Genomic DNA, 15,456 nt, shown 5'->3' on the forward strand with positions numbered 1-15,456 from the left:
GGGATACGATAAACCGCAATCGCGATGGGGTACAATCCGACCTTTATCAAAGTCGGAAACGTGATGGTACGCATTTCTCCTTCTTACTTGAGGCATCACGACGACGTTGCACCAGGCAACGCCTGTCAACTGCTGTTTGCATATGAGAAATCGGTTGGAAACTTTCCTCATGTCAGCACGTTCTAGGTGTCGCCACCGGCGCCAACCTTGTGTGAATGCTCCGAAAAGCTAATCACTTGTATATCACAGCATCTTCTTCCTGTCGGTTAAATTTCGCGTCTGTAGTACGTCATCTTCGTGGTGCAGCAATTTTAATGGTCAGTAGTGCATGTAGGTCTAACGATGCAAAGCGATATGAAATAGAATGACATCAGTGTGGTATTAGAGAAGGCAATGCTCGACTTCGTTTATTGAAAGAATTTTGGGAAAGTGTACCTCGTCCATGAATGAGTCGGCTTACCGAACGCTGGTGCTACCTATCCTTGAATACCGTTAGAGTGTTGTGGATCCCCAACAGGTCGGATTAAGGAAAGACAAATTTAAGCAATTGAGAGAATGGCTGCTATGTTTGTTCCCGGTCTCTTCGATCAGCACTCGAGTATTACGGAGGTGCTTTATCAGCTCAAATTGGAATCCCTCGAAGGAAGACGATGCTCTTTCCTCAAGGTATTGTTGCGCAGATTTAGGGAACCGGCATTTGAGGCCGACTGCCAAACTATTCTACTGCTCCCGCTGTACATTTCGAGTAATAACCATTAAGATAAGATATGAGAAATTAGGGCTCATACGGTGGGGTTTAGATAGCCGTTTTTGGCTCGCTCCATTTGCGAGTGGAACAAATGGTTCAAATGGCTCTGAGCACTATGGGACTTAACATCTATGGTCATCAGTCCCCTAGAACTTAGAACTATTAAACCTAACTAACCTAAGGACATCACACAACACCCAGTCATCACGAGGCAGAGAAAATCCCTGACCCCGCCGGGAATCGAACCCGGGAACCCGGGTGTGGGAAGCAGGAACGCTACCTGCGAGTGGAACAGGAAAGGAGATGACAAGTAGTGGTACGTCGTACCCTCAGATATGTTCCGTACGATGGCGTGAGGAGTATGTACGTATACAGATGAAGGTGTAGGAAACTGACGCTCCCTTCATTATTTTCCATTGAGACATGTGTATATTTCTGCCTCCGTAGCCGAGTGTACAAGGAGCTCGGTAACTAGTTACAACACTGACGTTCTCCTCTGGTCTGACTCGGGGATCTACCCACAGACGATAAAAAAATGCTGTGATGTGGGTACTCGGTAAAACCACGTAAGCTATGTGAAAAACAGAAACGGCGAGGGCAACATCATCTCATTTCAAGTTAAGAAGGAAGAAGACCGTTGGCGTATGAAATGGTTCTGAACTTCAAAAATAATTGTGCAAACAGGCCGACGATTATTTATGAAAGAAGTGGAAGCGGACGAAGATTTTCTCTCTCTCTCTCTCTCTTTCTCTTTCTCTCTCTCTCTCTCCCCTAACACAGGATTTTCGTTTTCGGAAATACATGAAAAGTTAACTGATATGACAAGATCAGTGCATGAATTACACCACGACAGAGTCAAACCATATCGCATGGGAAACAGGCCTGGGGCCGAAAAACCGCATAGACACGCACAGAAGTTGTTGCGCAATGCATGCCTTCAGCTCATCTACGTTCGTAATTGTAGCATTCCACACAACATATTTCAAAGAAGCAGCCAGAAGCCATGTGGATTAAGATCAGCTGATCTTCAGCGCCAAGCCGTAGAGAAATGACGGCTGATAATTCTAGAATTTCCAAAATACCTCTGCAACAACCGCATTTTGTAGCTGAAACAACTAAAATGCATTTCACGAACTGTTTATCCAGTTTTGTCGGATTTAACACAGTGTGCGTTCCAAAAACTTAATTTAGCATAAAACGTTACTTTTCGCAATAGATGCTTTCGAGATCGCTTGTTTTAGCTATAAATCATGGTAATAGCACGTCGGGTAGCAGACCTTCTCGATATTCGACCATGTCTGTTTTTTTTTGTGTACTACAGACGCACGAAATAGGCACTGGCGATTTATACACTCACTTTCAATAAATAAGGCATTTGCATGTAAGGGAGTCGCTGTCCTATGACCTTCCAGTTTGTACGCAGAAGTGACGCCGATGCCGTCGACAACGTAGTATTCAGCTGCGCTGGTTGCTACAGGACTCACATCGGACGCTCCCCTTTGTTCAGGGAACGAGAAAAAAAATGGACAGAAATTAATTATGTACTCTGTGGGTGTCATAAGTTAATTTTGGTTGCATAATTAGTTTTGGACATATAACCCAAAACGAAAAGTTGCACTTCTGTTTTAATACCTACAGCAGTATTCACGTCAAAAACACGTACCAGTAAGTGTGATACGCGAAAATAAGACGTCATGGATGAATGACATTGTGAAAAAGAATCACTACGTCTGAAAATGCAACTGTGGTGGGGGTGATGGTGGGGGGGGGGGGGGGGGAGAGGATGAGGGGGAGGCTTGAAAATTCCGCGCGGAGCGGTAAAATCTCTGGAAATGGCCCGAATTGAATGCTGTTTTCAAATGCGCAAAGCTATATGGATACAGTGCTGTTTCTTGTCTTTTCATCTCTCGTCTTCAAGAGGAAAAACTGCACCTTCTTCTGTGCGTAGCTTTTTTTTTTGGCAGATGGTAAGCTTGCCAGCTGTCATTATCTTCGTTACTCTCTCATACATCACGTAAAAGTCATCTGACACATGCTATATTGCTCTAAAACAACATCTAAATTTTAGGAATCAATAATGGTTACTCGTATTGGTTGCATCTTACGAGTGAAACTCATCTCAGATTTACGAGACAAGAAACGGAGCGCAACAGGTTCGAGAGGCAGCCGCTAGATGGCAGGGCGTTGCAGGAGACCCGAGGGTGCCGCTGTTCCATTCCTCCATTCCTCGGCCTCACTGTTTCAGCACAAGGGTCGAAAATTTTAAAAATGTACATTAGTGATTGTTACAAAGTAAAACCTACGGTGCCAATAATCGATTGTTAGGATATTTCGAGTTATTTACTTAGGGCTGATGAATTTTCCCATTCTACAGGTGTATTTTCGAAACCAACAAATGCGAAGTAATGCCTTAACAAAGAAATAATAACGATAGTATTCAATTATACACACATCAAAAAAAGTTTTGCATCACCTCGGTTGCGAGAGCTCCGGAACCTGTACCGAAAATTGGAACAGAGATCAACATAAACATCATTTTCTCCCTTTTTATTGCTCATGAAAACCACACATTGGATGTTGTACTACCATACAGCGAGACCTTCAGAGGTGATTGCCTGGATTGCTGTACACTCCGGTACCTCTAATACCCAGTAGCACAGCATCTTGCATTCATGCATGCCTGTATTTGTCGTGGCATACTACCCACAGGTTCATCAAGGCACTGTTGGTCCATTTTGTTCCACTCCCTCTGAGTGGTTGGTGGGTCACGTCGTCCATAAACAGCCCTTTTCAATCCATCCCAGGCATGTTCGATACGGTTCATGTCTGAAGAACAGGCTGGCCACTCTAGTCGAGCAGTGTTGCTATCCTGAAGGAAGTCATTCACAGGATGTGCACGATGGGGACGCGAACTGTCGTCCACGAAGACGATTACCTCACCAATATGTTGCCGATATGGTTGCAGTATCGGTCGCAGGAGGGCATTCACGTATCGTACAGCCGTTAAAGCGCCTTCCATGGCCACCAGCAGTGTACGTCGGCCCCACATAATGCACCCGAAAACATCAGGAACTCGCTGGACAGTGTGTCTAAGGCGTTCAGGCTGACAGGGTTGATTCAAAACACGTCTACGATCATTGTCTGGTTGAAGGCATATGCGAGACTCATCGGTGATGTGAACGTGATGCCGATCCTGAGCAGTCCATTCGGTACGTTGCTGGGCCCATCTGCACCACGCTGCATGGTGTCGTGGTTGGCTAAGAAGGACGTCGCCATCGTCGGGAGTGAAACTGCACATCATGCAGCCTATTGTGCACAGTTTGAGTCGTAACACGACGTCCTGTGGCTGCACGAAAAGCATTATTCAAAATGGTGGCGTTGCTTTCAGGGTCACTCCGAGCCATAACCCACAGGTAGCGGTCATCCACTGCAGTAGTAGCCCTTGGGTGGCCTGAGCGAGGCATGTCGTCGGCAGTTCCTGTCTCTCTGTATTTCCTCCGTGTCCGAACAACATTGGTTTGTTTCACTCCGAGAGCCTGGACACCTCCCTAGTTGAGAGATCTTCCTGTCACAAAGTAACTATGCGGACGCGATCGAACCGCTGTATTGAACGTCTAGGCACGGTTGAGCTACAGACAACACAAGCCGTGTACGTCCTTCCTGGTGGAATGACTGGAGCTGATCGGCTGTTGGACCCCCTCCGTCTAATAGGCGCTACTCATGCATGGTTGTTTACATCTCTGGGCGGGTTCAGTAACATCTCTGAACTGTCAAAGGGACTGTGTCTATGATACAGCCGGCCGAAGTGGCCGAGCGGTTCTTGGCGCTTCAGCCTGGAAACGCACGACCCCTACGGTCGCTGGTTCGAATCCTGCCTCGGGTATCGATGTGTGTGATGTCCTTAGGTTAGTTAGTTTTAAGTAGTTCTAAGTTCTAGGGGACTGATGACCTCAGAAGTTAAGTCCCATAGTGCTCAGAGCCATTTGAACCATTTTTTCTATGATACAACATCCAAAGTCAACGTGTATCTACAGGAGTTCTGGGAACTAGAGTGATGCAAAACTTTTTTGATGTGTGTAGAATTAATGATGAAAATCTAAATCATGACACATTATTAAGATTTTTTGGTAATATATGGAATCGATGTGACATAGGACAATTGCGTAAAGTCAGCATTAGCGAAGCAATGTAGAACACTTAAACTTGTTCGATTTGTTCTGGGAAAGAACAGCGCATCTGTAAAGGAAATTGCTTGCAAGACACTATTATTACTGGTACCAGTTATACTGTTCCAGCATTCTGGAGTTGCTATCGAGTAGGTCTGGTAACACATATATTAACATGAAGGTGTATCCCTTATGGTGGTATAACCAGTGCAAGGAGGGCAATGTATTCGTTTTCGAAACTCCGTTGGCTAGGTTCAGAAAACAGGTAAGTGAAGAAAATTCTTCCTCCGTCATCGTATATTTCACATAACAATTATGAGAAAGAGTGACATTAAAGCGCATGCGGAGGCATACGGACAGGCTCTTTTGCATCGTCCATTTCGCGAATGGTATAGACAGGAGGAGCTAATACTGGCACGAGGACTCGCGCCATTTTTTGTTGTGTTTACTTCAGCAGCAATGGCATTGTAACATAGGTGACTTTCTTTATTTAACTGTTGTTCATAAAACATATCCCTGTACACTGGCTGATATAACAGTAAATCACTCAGAGAACACGGTCGGACGTCAGTGTAGTATCAAACGCGTACATACCATCAGCGTGTACGATAAATAATTAAGAGTTGCCGCTCACTGTGACAGGTAGAACGACCATCAGAGTGTACTAGTGTTATTAGATTTTAATGTTGTCAACAGGCTTTGTAAAGCACACAGTGTAAGGTGAGCAACGTCAGATGTTCAGTGATCACCATCTACGCCTATGTCTACGTGATTACTCTGCAGTTCACAATAAAGGGCCTGGCAGAGGGTTCATCGAACCACCTTGAAGCTGTTTCTCTACCATTCCACTGTCGGAAAACGCACGGGTAAACGAATGCTTAAATCTTTCCGTGTGAGCTCTGATTGCTCTTACTTTAATATGATGATCATTCCTCCTTTTCTACGTGAGTGCCAACAAAATGTTCTCACACACTAAGGAGAAAGTTGATGATTAAGAGTTTCAGGAGAAGATCCTGCCGCAACGGAATGCGCCGTTGTTTTAAATGACTGAAACCCCAATCCGCGTGGCATTCTCTCACCTATTTCCAGATAATACAAAATGAACTGCCCTTATTTCAACTTTTCTGATATCCTCCGTCAGTTTAATCTGATGTGGATCCCACACCGCACAGCGACACTCTAGAACAGGGCGGAAAAGCGTAGTGTAAGCTATCTTTGGTAGACCTGTTGCATTAACTAAGTGCTCCACAGCGTTTGGTTTGTTTTCCTCATAACGCTATGAGATTCTTTTAGGTTAAATTATTCGTAATTGTAATTCCTATTTCTCTCAATTTACAGATGTTAGATTTATAGGATTTATCGATTAAGCGAAAATTAGCGAATTCGTTTTATTGTTCGTTTGGATGACTTCATACTTTTTTATTATTTACAGTCTGCTGCCACTTTTCGCGCCATAGAGATATCTTATCTAAATCGTTTTGCGATTGTTTTTTACCATCTGATGTCTTTACTAGACGGTAAATGACAGCGTCATCTGCTAACAATCTAAGACGGCTGCTCAGATTTTTCGCCTACATTGTTTATGTAGAGCAGAACAGCAGATGGCGTACGACACTTCCTTGTGGAACGCCGGATGGCGCTTATATTTTACTCTATGACTTTCCGTCGAATAGTGACCTTTTTGAGAGAAAATCACGAATCAAGTCACCCAGGTGAGACAGTAATCCAAATGCGAACAATATGATTTGAAGTCGCTTGTGAGAAACGATATGAAAAGCCGTTTGGAAATCTAAAAGTATACAATCAGTTAGACATCCCCTGTCTATAGCATTCATTACGTCGTGAGAATAAGGAGCTAGTTGTGCTTTACAAAAACGTTTTCTGAATCCGTGTTGGCTGTTTGTCGTTAAATCGTTTTCTTGGCGATAATACATAATGTTCTAACACGGTATATGCTTCAAAATTCTACTGCAAGTCGAAGTTAAAGATATTGGTCTGTAATTCAGTGGATTGCTCCAGTTTACTTTCTTGGGTAATGGTGTGACTTGTGTAACTTTCCATTCTTTAGGTACGGATCTTTCGACGAGCGATTGGTTGTATACGATTGCTAAATTTCGAAATATTGTATCAGGAACCTAACTGATCTGCCGGCCGAAGTGGCCGTGCGGTTAAAGGCGCTGCAGTCTGGAGCCGCAAGGCCGCTACGGTCGCAGGTTCGAATCCTGCCTCGGGCATGGATGTTTGTGATGTCCTTAGGTTAGTTAGGTTTAACTAGTTCTAAGTTCTAGGGGACTAATGACCTCAGCAGTTGAGTCCCATAGTGCTCAGAGCCATTTGAAGCAACCTAACTGATCTACAGTGTGGACCGCAGGACTTGCGTTTGTTCAGTGATTTAAGCTGCTTCGGTACACCAAGGATATCTGGTCCTCAGTTATTCGGATTTTAGTTGTTCTTGATTCGAATTCTAGGGTATTTACTTCATCTCCTTCGGCTAAGAAATTTCGGAAAACCTGTTTAATAACTCTGCTTTAGTGACACTGTCACCAGTAACGTCGCCATTGTTATCGCACAGTGAAGGTATTGATTGCGCCCTGCCGCTGGTGTGATTTACCTATAACCAGCATCTCTTTGGGTTTTGTTCCAGATTTCCAGACATAGTTTTGTTGTAGAAACTAGTAAAAACATCTCGCATTGAAGTTCGCGCTAAATTTCGAGTTTCTGTAAAAGTTTCGCAGCCTTGCGGCAAAGAATCTCTCAACTTATGTAAGCTTTCTTTCGTCGATTCTGCAACAGTATTCTCATCTGTTTTGTGTACCAAGGGGATCAGTACCATCTTTCATTAATTTATATGGTACATATCTCTCAATTTCCGTCTATACAATTTCTAGAATTTAAGCCGCATCTGGCCTGCAGTTACATAGACAGATTGGAAGTAGTGGAGACTGTCTCTTAGGAAATGCGTCAAGCGAATTTTTATGTATGTATTTCGCTTTTATTTTTCGTGGACCTGATTCAAATGGTTTAAATGGTTCCGAGCACTATGGGACTTCACATCTGAGGTCATCAGTCCCCTAGAACTTAGAACTACTTAAACCTAACTAACCTAAGGACATCACACACATCCGTCCCCGAGGCAGTATTGGAACCTGCGACGGTAACGTTCGCGCGGTTCCAGACTGAAGCGCCTAGAACCGCTCGGCCACTGCAGCGGCCAGGTGGATCTAAATGTCGCTGCAGCAAACTTGTGGTCACTAATCTCTGTGTCCGTCAGGATGCTCCCAATTTGTTCAGGATTATTTGTTGGTAAGAGATCAAGTGAGTTATTGCAATCATTTACATTTCGAGTGGGCTCCTGAACTAAAAGGTCAAAACAATGTTCCGAGAAAGCATTCATCACGACTTCGGATGACGTTTTATGCCTATCACCGGCTGTAAACATATATTTTCGCCAACACATCGAGGGTGGATGGAATTCACCACCAGCTATTTATGTCATTGGGGTGCCTATTAGAAATGAGACTGAAGTTTCCCTTGAGTTGTTCAGCAACTGTATCATCTGAGTCGAGGGGTCGGAAAAAGAACCAATTATTAAGTTATTACAGTTGTTAAGTTCAAACTCAACCTTTACAAATTCACAGAAAATATCTACTTCAATTTCACTACATGGTAAACTACTTCTGATAGCAATAAACACTCCTCCAAAAAAAGTATTTAATCAATACTTTCTGAACAAAGTTAGGTCCTTTGTAAAAAATTTAGCTGAACTTATTTCCAGTTTTAGCCAGCTTTCCAAACCTATATAGATGACCAAACGGAATGACGGAAAAAAGTGAGAAAATTAGAACAATTTTTGGATTTTTTCCGTTAGGTGTACTATAAAACATCTCTTCTTGTCCAATTTCTAATTCTAGGTCAAGAGGAAGCACCTAACACGGTTTGAGCAGTTAGTTTGGGAGTATCAAAATATGACATATGAGCAGTTACTTTGGGAGTATCAAAATATGACATAAATGTCCGTGTCTTTCGATTGCACTGAGTTAAAAGCTTAAATATTTTATGCTATCAAGTGGTCGTAGACCTTAGTACCTGATATAGATATCAACTTGATACCTGTACTCATCCCTGAGTCAGGTGGACAGGCAGACAGAATAAAATTCTATAGCAAAAGAGATTATTTTTATGTGAAATAATTAAAAATTTACAATTTTGGGATTTTTTTTCCTTTACATATACTGTGGCACAATGCTTCTTGTCAAATTTCAAGACTGTAGGTGAATGGGAACTATCATATAAGGTCTGATGAGCGGGTTGCAAGTGTCGAAATATGTGACTTAAATGGGAAAATCTTTTGATTGCGTTGAATTAGATGCTTAGCTTATTCAGGCCGCCAAGGAACGTAGTCCTATGCACGTGATCTTAATTTTAACTTGGTACTTCTACCTATTCCTGAGAAAAAGGGGTCTTAATGTCCGTAGCTCGTGGTCTAGTGGATAGCGTTGCTGCCTCTGAATCATGGGGTCCTGGGTTCGATTCCTGGCCGGGCTGGGGATTTTCTCTTCTTGGGGACTGGGTGATTGTGTTGTCCTCATCATATCATTTTCATTCGTGGTAGTGGCTATATTGGACTTGTTACAAAAAATTGGGCTGAGTATAACCTGGTACTTTGTACAGGCTCTGATGACGGCACAGTTGAGCGCCCCACAAACCAAACATCATCATCTTCATCTTCATCAGTGGGCCTTAACAAACTGAAAGACCGATGACATACTGATCCTAAAAGAGTTTCGTTTCACAGACGGTTATAGAACCCTAAAAAAGCGTCTAGTAGAAGGAGGTAAACAATAGAAAACAAAGTCTGGATGGCAAGGCAGGAGCTTGAATCACCGTCATCCAAAATGGAAGGTACTCACAGGTGGGCACGGTGGGTGAGCCCTTGGAAGTGGCCGGCGTCCTCTGGGGAACCACGTCGGGGTCCTCGGGGTCGCGCACAAAGACGGAGGCCGGCTTGTGGCTGGCGTTGTCTCGGCGCTGGCTCTGCTGGTGCCTGCGGTGCCGGCGCACCACGATGGTTGCGGCCGTGCCCACCAGGAGCGCCACTGCCGCCGCCAGCACGGTCACCAGCTGCCACAGCTCCAACTGGCGCAGCTCCCCTGTCAACGGCAGAAACCACCAGCACTTCACTACATGACCCCCGCACACCGTGCTATATTATAGGAAAGCACCAAACGTAACTTCAGAGAGTGTGTGAGCGCATTAAATTGATGTGAGAGTTGTGGGAGATATACGACTGTGATGCCTGACCACTCAATGGCATTGTCCAACTCAAGCTCGCTTCTTCCTTCGTAGCATTGCACTACTTGCTCCTCTCTTGTTCCCCATCACAGTCGGAGAAGGTTTGGCTATACGAACGACTGAGCAGTAGCTACTCAACTCAAAACCTTTGAAACAAATGAAGTCACCCTAGCTTCTGATCTAGAGGTCTTACGCCAATACTTCCCTCAATGGAGGTCACAACCAAACTCAAGACCCTTACTTACCGATACGCCGCGCGGCTGGCGCCAGTAACCCTTTCTTGTAGTGCTGTCATCTTTGCATCTATTTCGCTTTGGCCGGCTGCGAGTCAGTTCTTCATCGCGATTTCGGCTATTTAAGTCTGCGGTTCGAGGTAGCAGCTCTCACAGCGCGGGCTGTCGGTTGTGGTTTACTGCACGGTCGGGAGGTTGGCTCATTGCACGTGGTATTGCTGGAGTGCTGCGGCCGGAGACGGCGGAGAGGTTTCGGGTTCCGGCACGAGGCGTGATATTTGAATTCCGCACCACGCAGCGCATTTTGAGAAGAAAAACTTGCCGGAGCGTCGCTTGGCATTAACCGTTCGCCTTGGCATATGGTGTGTTCAATGTAAATGGGTGCAGTTGTGTGCTTATATATATTTATTAATGGTTAACTTATGTTGTCTTCAGTGACAAGTCTGATATGGCGAGGTTATGTTCACGAGCCATGATAATGGGGCTTGGGGTGTCCATCTTAGTTTCACCACTTGAGGAAGGATCTGCAGCTATATGTAACGAAACGCGGTGAGCTCCTTATTATTGAGTAATGGTGTATCTAAAATTATTGTAATCTTTGTCATTAAGTACCAAAATTTGCACCTTAACGAAGGACGATGTTGTCTCGTAAAACTACATCAGGTTCTGTGAAAGTGTAGTTCGGGTGGGTTCCTGCCTATTTAAAGTAATGCACCACTGCTGTCATTACCCTTCAAGGAACAATCTTACTTATGCATGTATTTTAGTGTCTAGAAGAATTCATAAGTGTTGAGTTTAAAAAATATTATTTCTGGGCGGCCCTTCCTGTTTTGATATTTTTTATTCTTCTGTGCAACGTGAATGTGCAATTGCAAGAGTGCTGTTTCAATCTGCCAGGGCGTTTCATAACGGCGCATGCTCCGCTGCAGAGCGAAAATCTCATTCTGGAAACATTCCCCAGGTTATAGCTAAGCCATGTTTCCACAATATCCTTTCTTCCAGGAGTGCTAGTTCAGCAAGGTTCGCAAAAGAGCTTCTGTGAAGTTTGGAAGGTGGGAGACGAGGTACTGGCAGAATTGAAACTGTGAGGACAGGTCGTGAGTCGTGCTTCGGTAGCTCAGTTGGTAGAGCACTTGCCCGCGAAAGGCAAAGGTCCCGAGTTCGAGTCTCGATCCGACACACAGTTTTAATCCGCTAGGATGTTTCATAACGGCGCACACACCGCTGCAGAGTGAAAATCTCATTCTCTGCCGTTGTCGTTGATTTATGTTTCAATTCTGCGGAGGGCAATGTATTTCTTCCGGTAAGGTGGAACGTGGTACCGGGGCTTAACGGCTTGGCCGTTGCCAGTGGAACTGTGTTTCATTAGACAGGGCTCCAGGTCCCTGGCCTTCTGTCTCGATCTCGTTCCTAAGTTGAGTATTGGTGTTCCCTTTGTTCCTGGCTCTGTTAGGTCGTTAAGCTTTGTAGGTGGTTCCTCCGCCGACTTAGCGGGTTCACCTTTCGCTCGATATATAAATTTAAACCTGTAAAACTGGGTTTCACTCAGTAATTAGTGCCTGATCAGACTGCCGGAGGCTCCGTCTTTCTAATTCTGTTTTTCCTTATCAGCGTTTTGAATCAAATTTGTACTTTCAATGCTAATGGTGAAGTTTAATTTTTATAAAGAAGGGTCTCGGGTGCGTGTGTTCTCAGGGAATGTTGAGATTCTGAGGCGCTGTTTTCTTTTAATTGTTTGTTATGTAATTAGCGCCTAATTGTACTGGCATCGGTTGGATTATTCCTTAGTCAGAAGTTCGTGTGCCCGGCGTCTTTATAACGGAGCGTTGAACATCTAGAAGTTGCGTAATTGTTATTGGTGTGGCTTATATACGCCTTAATGTTGTACCTTGGTATAAATTTATATTACAAAAGACAAGTCATTGTACAAGATAGTCTTGCGGGTTCCGAGTTTGGCAAGTTTTGATTGTATGAAGTATTTACACCAACAGATATTTTCTTAATGTTTTGTGCATTTGTTATGCACATTTTAATAGGGGTTTAAAAACATTTTTTATTGATATCCTGTGAGGTTGTGAACTTTATGTTTCATTATGTTTAAATTGTGCAAACATTGGTTAACACAAGCTGTGTATGTTTGGCCCTGCTGCTTCCTGACGTACTATTGGACGCATATAGCTAGCATTTTTTGCGAATCTCTCGCCCAGCGCAAAGTCCCAAGCGACAGGAAGAAAGCTCTATATAATAAATGTAAAAGACAGGATTCGCAAAATTACAGACCCATATCCTTAACATCGGTTTACTGCAGAATTCCTCAACATATTCTGAGTTCGAATGTAACAAATTCCCTTGTGACCGACAAGCTTGGTCCACGAATAAGCAGCTTTTCAGAAAGGATGGTTCGTGCGAAACTCAGCTTGCCCTTTTCTCACATGATATGCTGCGAGCTATGGATGAAGGGCAACAGGCAGATTCCATATTCCTACATTTCCGAAAAGCGTTTGAGACGGTGCTCCACTGCGGACTGTTAACGATGTACAAGCATATGGCATAGGTTCCCAGATACAATATCGATACCTCCTTGTACAGCTTGTGATTCCTCCTTTTCCCCCAGTGAAAGATCTGCTTATGTTACCTTGCACGAACGTTTATCTCCAGAGGTTTTCCAGAAGCATGGCCTGCAAATCACCTGATTTGAATCCAGGTGACTTTTCGTCCTGGGGATATCTAAAATAAAGCGTTTGCCAGGGACAGGTTAGGTCTCTACCTGATCTGAAGGCCAGTAGACAGGAACAAGTTGCTCAGAGTCCACCAGAACTGCTGTGATCAGCTACTGATGAGGTCGTTTTATGAATGCAGCATCTCACCGGTGCTCACAGTGAAAAAACTTTGTAAACTTGGGTTAATAATGAAATCAACATTACACCTTTCTCACTTGTTTGGTCCTTCCTGACCACGTCCCGTTCCTGTTCCATTACATATTGAAACACTTCTAAATATCTTTCAGCCGGCCGAAGTGGCCGTGCGGTTAAAGGCGCTGCAGTCTGGAACCGCAAGACCGCTACGGTCGCAGGTTCGAATCCTGCCTCGGGCATGGATGTTTGTGATGTCCTTAGGTTAGTTAGGTTTAACTAGTTCTAAGTTCTAGGGGACTAATGACCTCGGCAGTTGAGTCCCATAGTGCTCCGAGCCATTTGAACCATTAAATATCTTTCATGTATTCACGGCGCCAGATTTACACCTAATGGCCAAAACCGGAACTAACTTTTTTCCAACATAAACCTGTCCCGAATTAACGCATCAGAATATCTACCCACTTTCGTTGCAATATGAGCGTTAAGGCCCGTGGAGCTCTGTGAATATCTGCAGTTTAATTATAACCACCTGGTAGTTCCGAAACATTTTGTGTTCAATAAACCTCAAATTTTTGAACTGCGTACCGAATGACTTCTATGTGTATAAAATTCCAGGTTGTAACAAGGCTTCGAGCCCTACCTTAATTTTAAATCCTTTCCAACGTGCTGTATAAGGAAATTCAATGCTCGGAGAGAACGGGCAAAGCTCGCCGAACACCATTATCTCCCTTCCCCTCTCTCCCACACAGCACTGTGGATCGAGGACAGCTATATCTTTTATCTTATTCCAAATTAGCTCTTGGTGTGAGAGTAAAGAAAAGCCGGGACAAGTGCACAGTGGTAAGACGGCACTGAATCAAAAAGGCAACTTGTGTGGATAGTTCATTTCAAACCACACAGCTGGTTTCCTTCCCTATTCTTCCGCAGTCCGAGCTTAAACTTCGTATCTAACGACCTTATCGTCCATTCTTCATTTTCCTGTCTAACATTTCTTGTCAGCTTAAGTTATTTTTAAACTTACGAGGCTCGGTCTCTAATGATGCTACTGCGATATCGTCCAGTTGGTCGCACACAACAACTTCCGGGATAAAAAAGTATGTGCAGTTTTCAGAGTTCTGTTTCCAGATGCGATCCTCTAGTGTCAAAAGCATAAATTCCAAAAATCTCTACTGTCGTGAACGGACTAGCAGTTTGACTGATTTAGACTATATGGCATACTAAAAACGGTGTCCTCGATTAGGTGTATCAGAGATTTGTTTCCCTATGTAGATTTCTGTTTCTTACTGCTTTCCAATAATCGCATTTCGGGTACATACGGTGCCTTCCAGGACTTGTAATGTTTCTGACTTCAGCAGCCATCACAGCTTGCTCCAAGATTCTCTCCTCTCCACTCAGAGCAGCTGAGATTGAAGCGTTAAGCAGATGACGTAATAAGTAGTGTGTGGTGCAGGTAGCAGGTAGTGTGACTGGTAACCCTTTCGTGTAAAAGATTCCCCGAATTGCAGTCCATCACTGTGACTGGCTGCTGTGTTCGGAGGTAGTGCGTCAAAATGCTATGTTTTCTATCATAAATATTGAAAAAACTATGCATTAAATTCTCTCGACATTAAATGTAGGCATCTCTAAATAGCAGGCCATCGCCCACTTCTTTTGAAGTCATAATAATAAGCAAAACTTAAATGAAAAGACAGACGAAGTACTTCTGGTATCTTCGGATCCCACCTGAACTGCGAGTCCAAGTGATATGTGTGGCGCTGCCTAATCACTCCGGAACGAACCGTCATGAGGCACAGACGCACTGTCTGGTGCGATCGGTTGTATTTCAGTTCTATAAATAAATGTTCACTCGCGGACAATCAAAATAATAAGTAAATGTGTAATCAGTTACTGGTGATTCGACAGCGAACTTGTGAAATCATTAATGACGTGCAAATGGTTAAATAGTCCGTGGTTAGAGATCGTAACTCTCAGTTCTTGCTCCTCTAGAATAAACACAAGCGGAATCCCAAAAAAAAAAAAAATTAAAGATCCAATCATGTAAGTACTATTAGTACCTCGGTAACAGTTCATAAAGCCTCAATTCACCGGATGTAAGACCAACTTGTATTTTTGAGCTGGCTGTTGTGGCCGAGTGGCTCTAGCGTTTCAGGTTCTAATCCTTC

General features: G+C 43.8%; 1 protein-coding gene across 1 annotated transcript in view; it reads right to left on the reverse strand.

The window, feature by feature from the left end:
• Positions 1 to 15,456, reverse strand: part of LOC124613342 (hemicentin-2-like) — a 193,317-nt gene that overhangs the window by 8,815 nt on the left and 169,046 nt on the right. The window contains exon 13 of the mRNA XM_047142039.1: positions 9,825 to 10,064. Coding sequence (XP_046997995.1) covers positions 9,825 to 10,064 — 240 coding nt within the window. The remainder of the gene's footprint in view (positions 1 to 9,824; positions 10,065 to 15,456) is intronic.

The sequence above is a fragment of the Schistocerca americana genome, chromosome 4 (genome assembly GCF_021461395.2).
Source record: "Schistocerca americana isolate TAMUIC-IGC-003095 chromosome 4, iqSchAmer2.1, whole genome shotgun sequence".
NCBI lineage: Eukaryota > Metazoa > Arthropoda > Insecta > Orthoptera > Acrididae > Schistocerca > Schistocerca americana.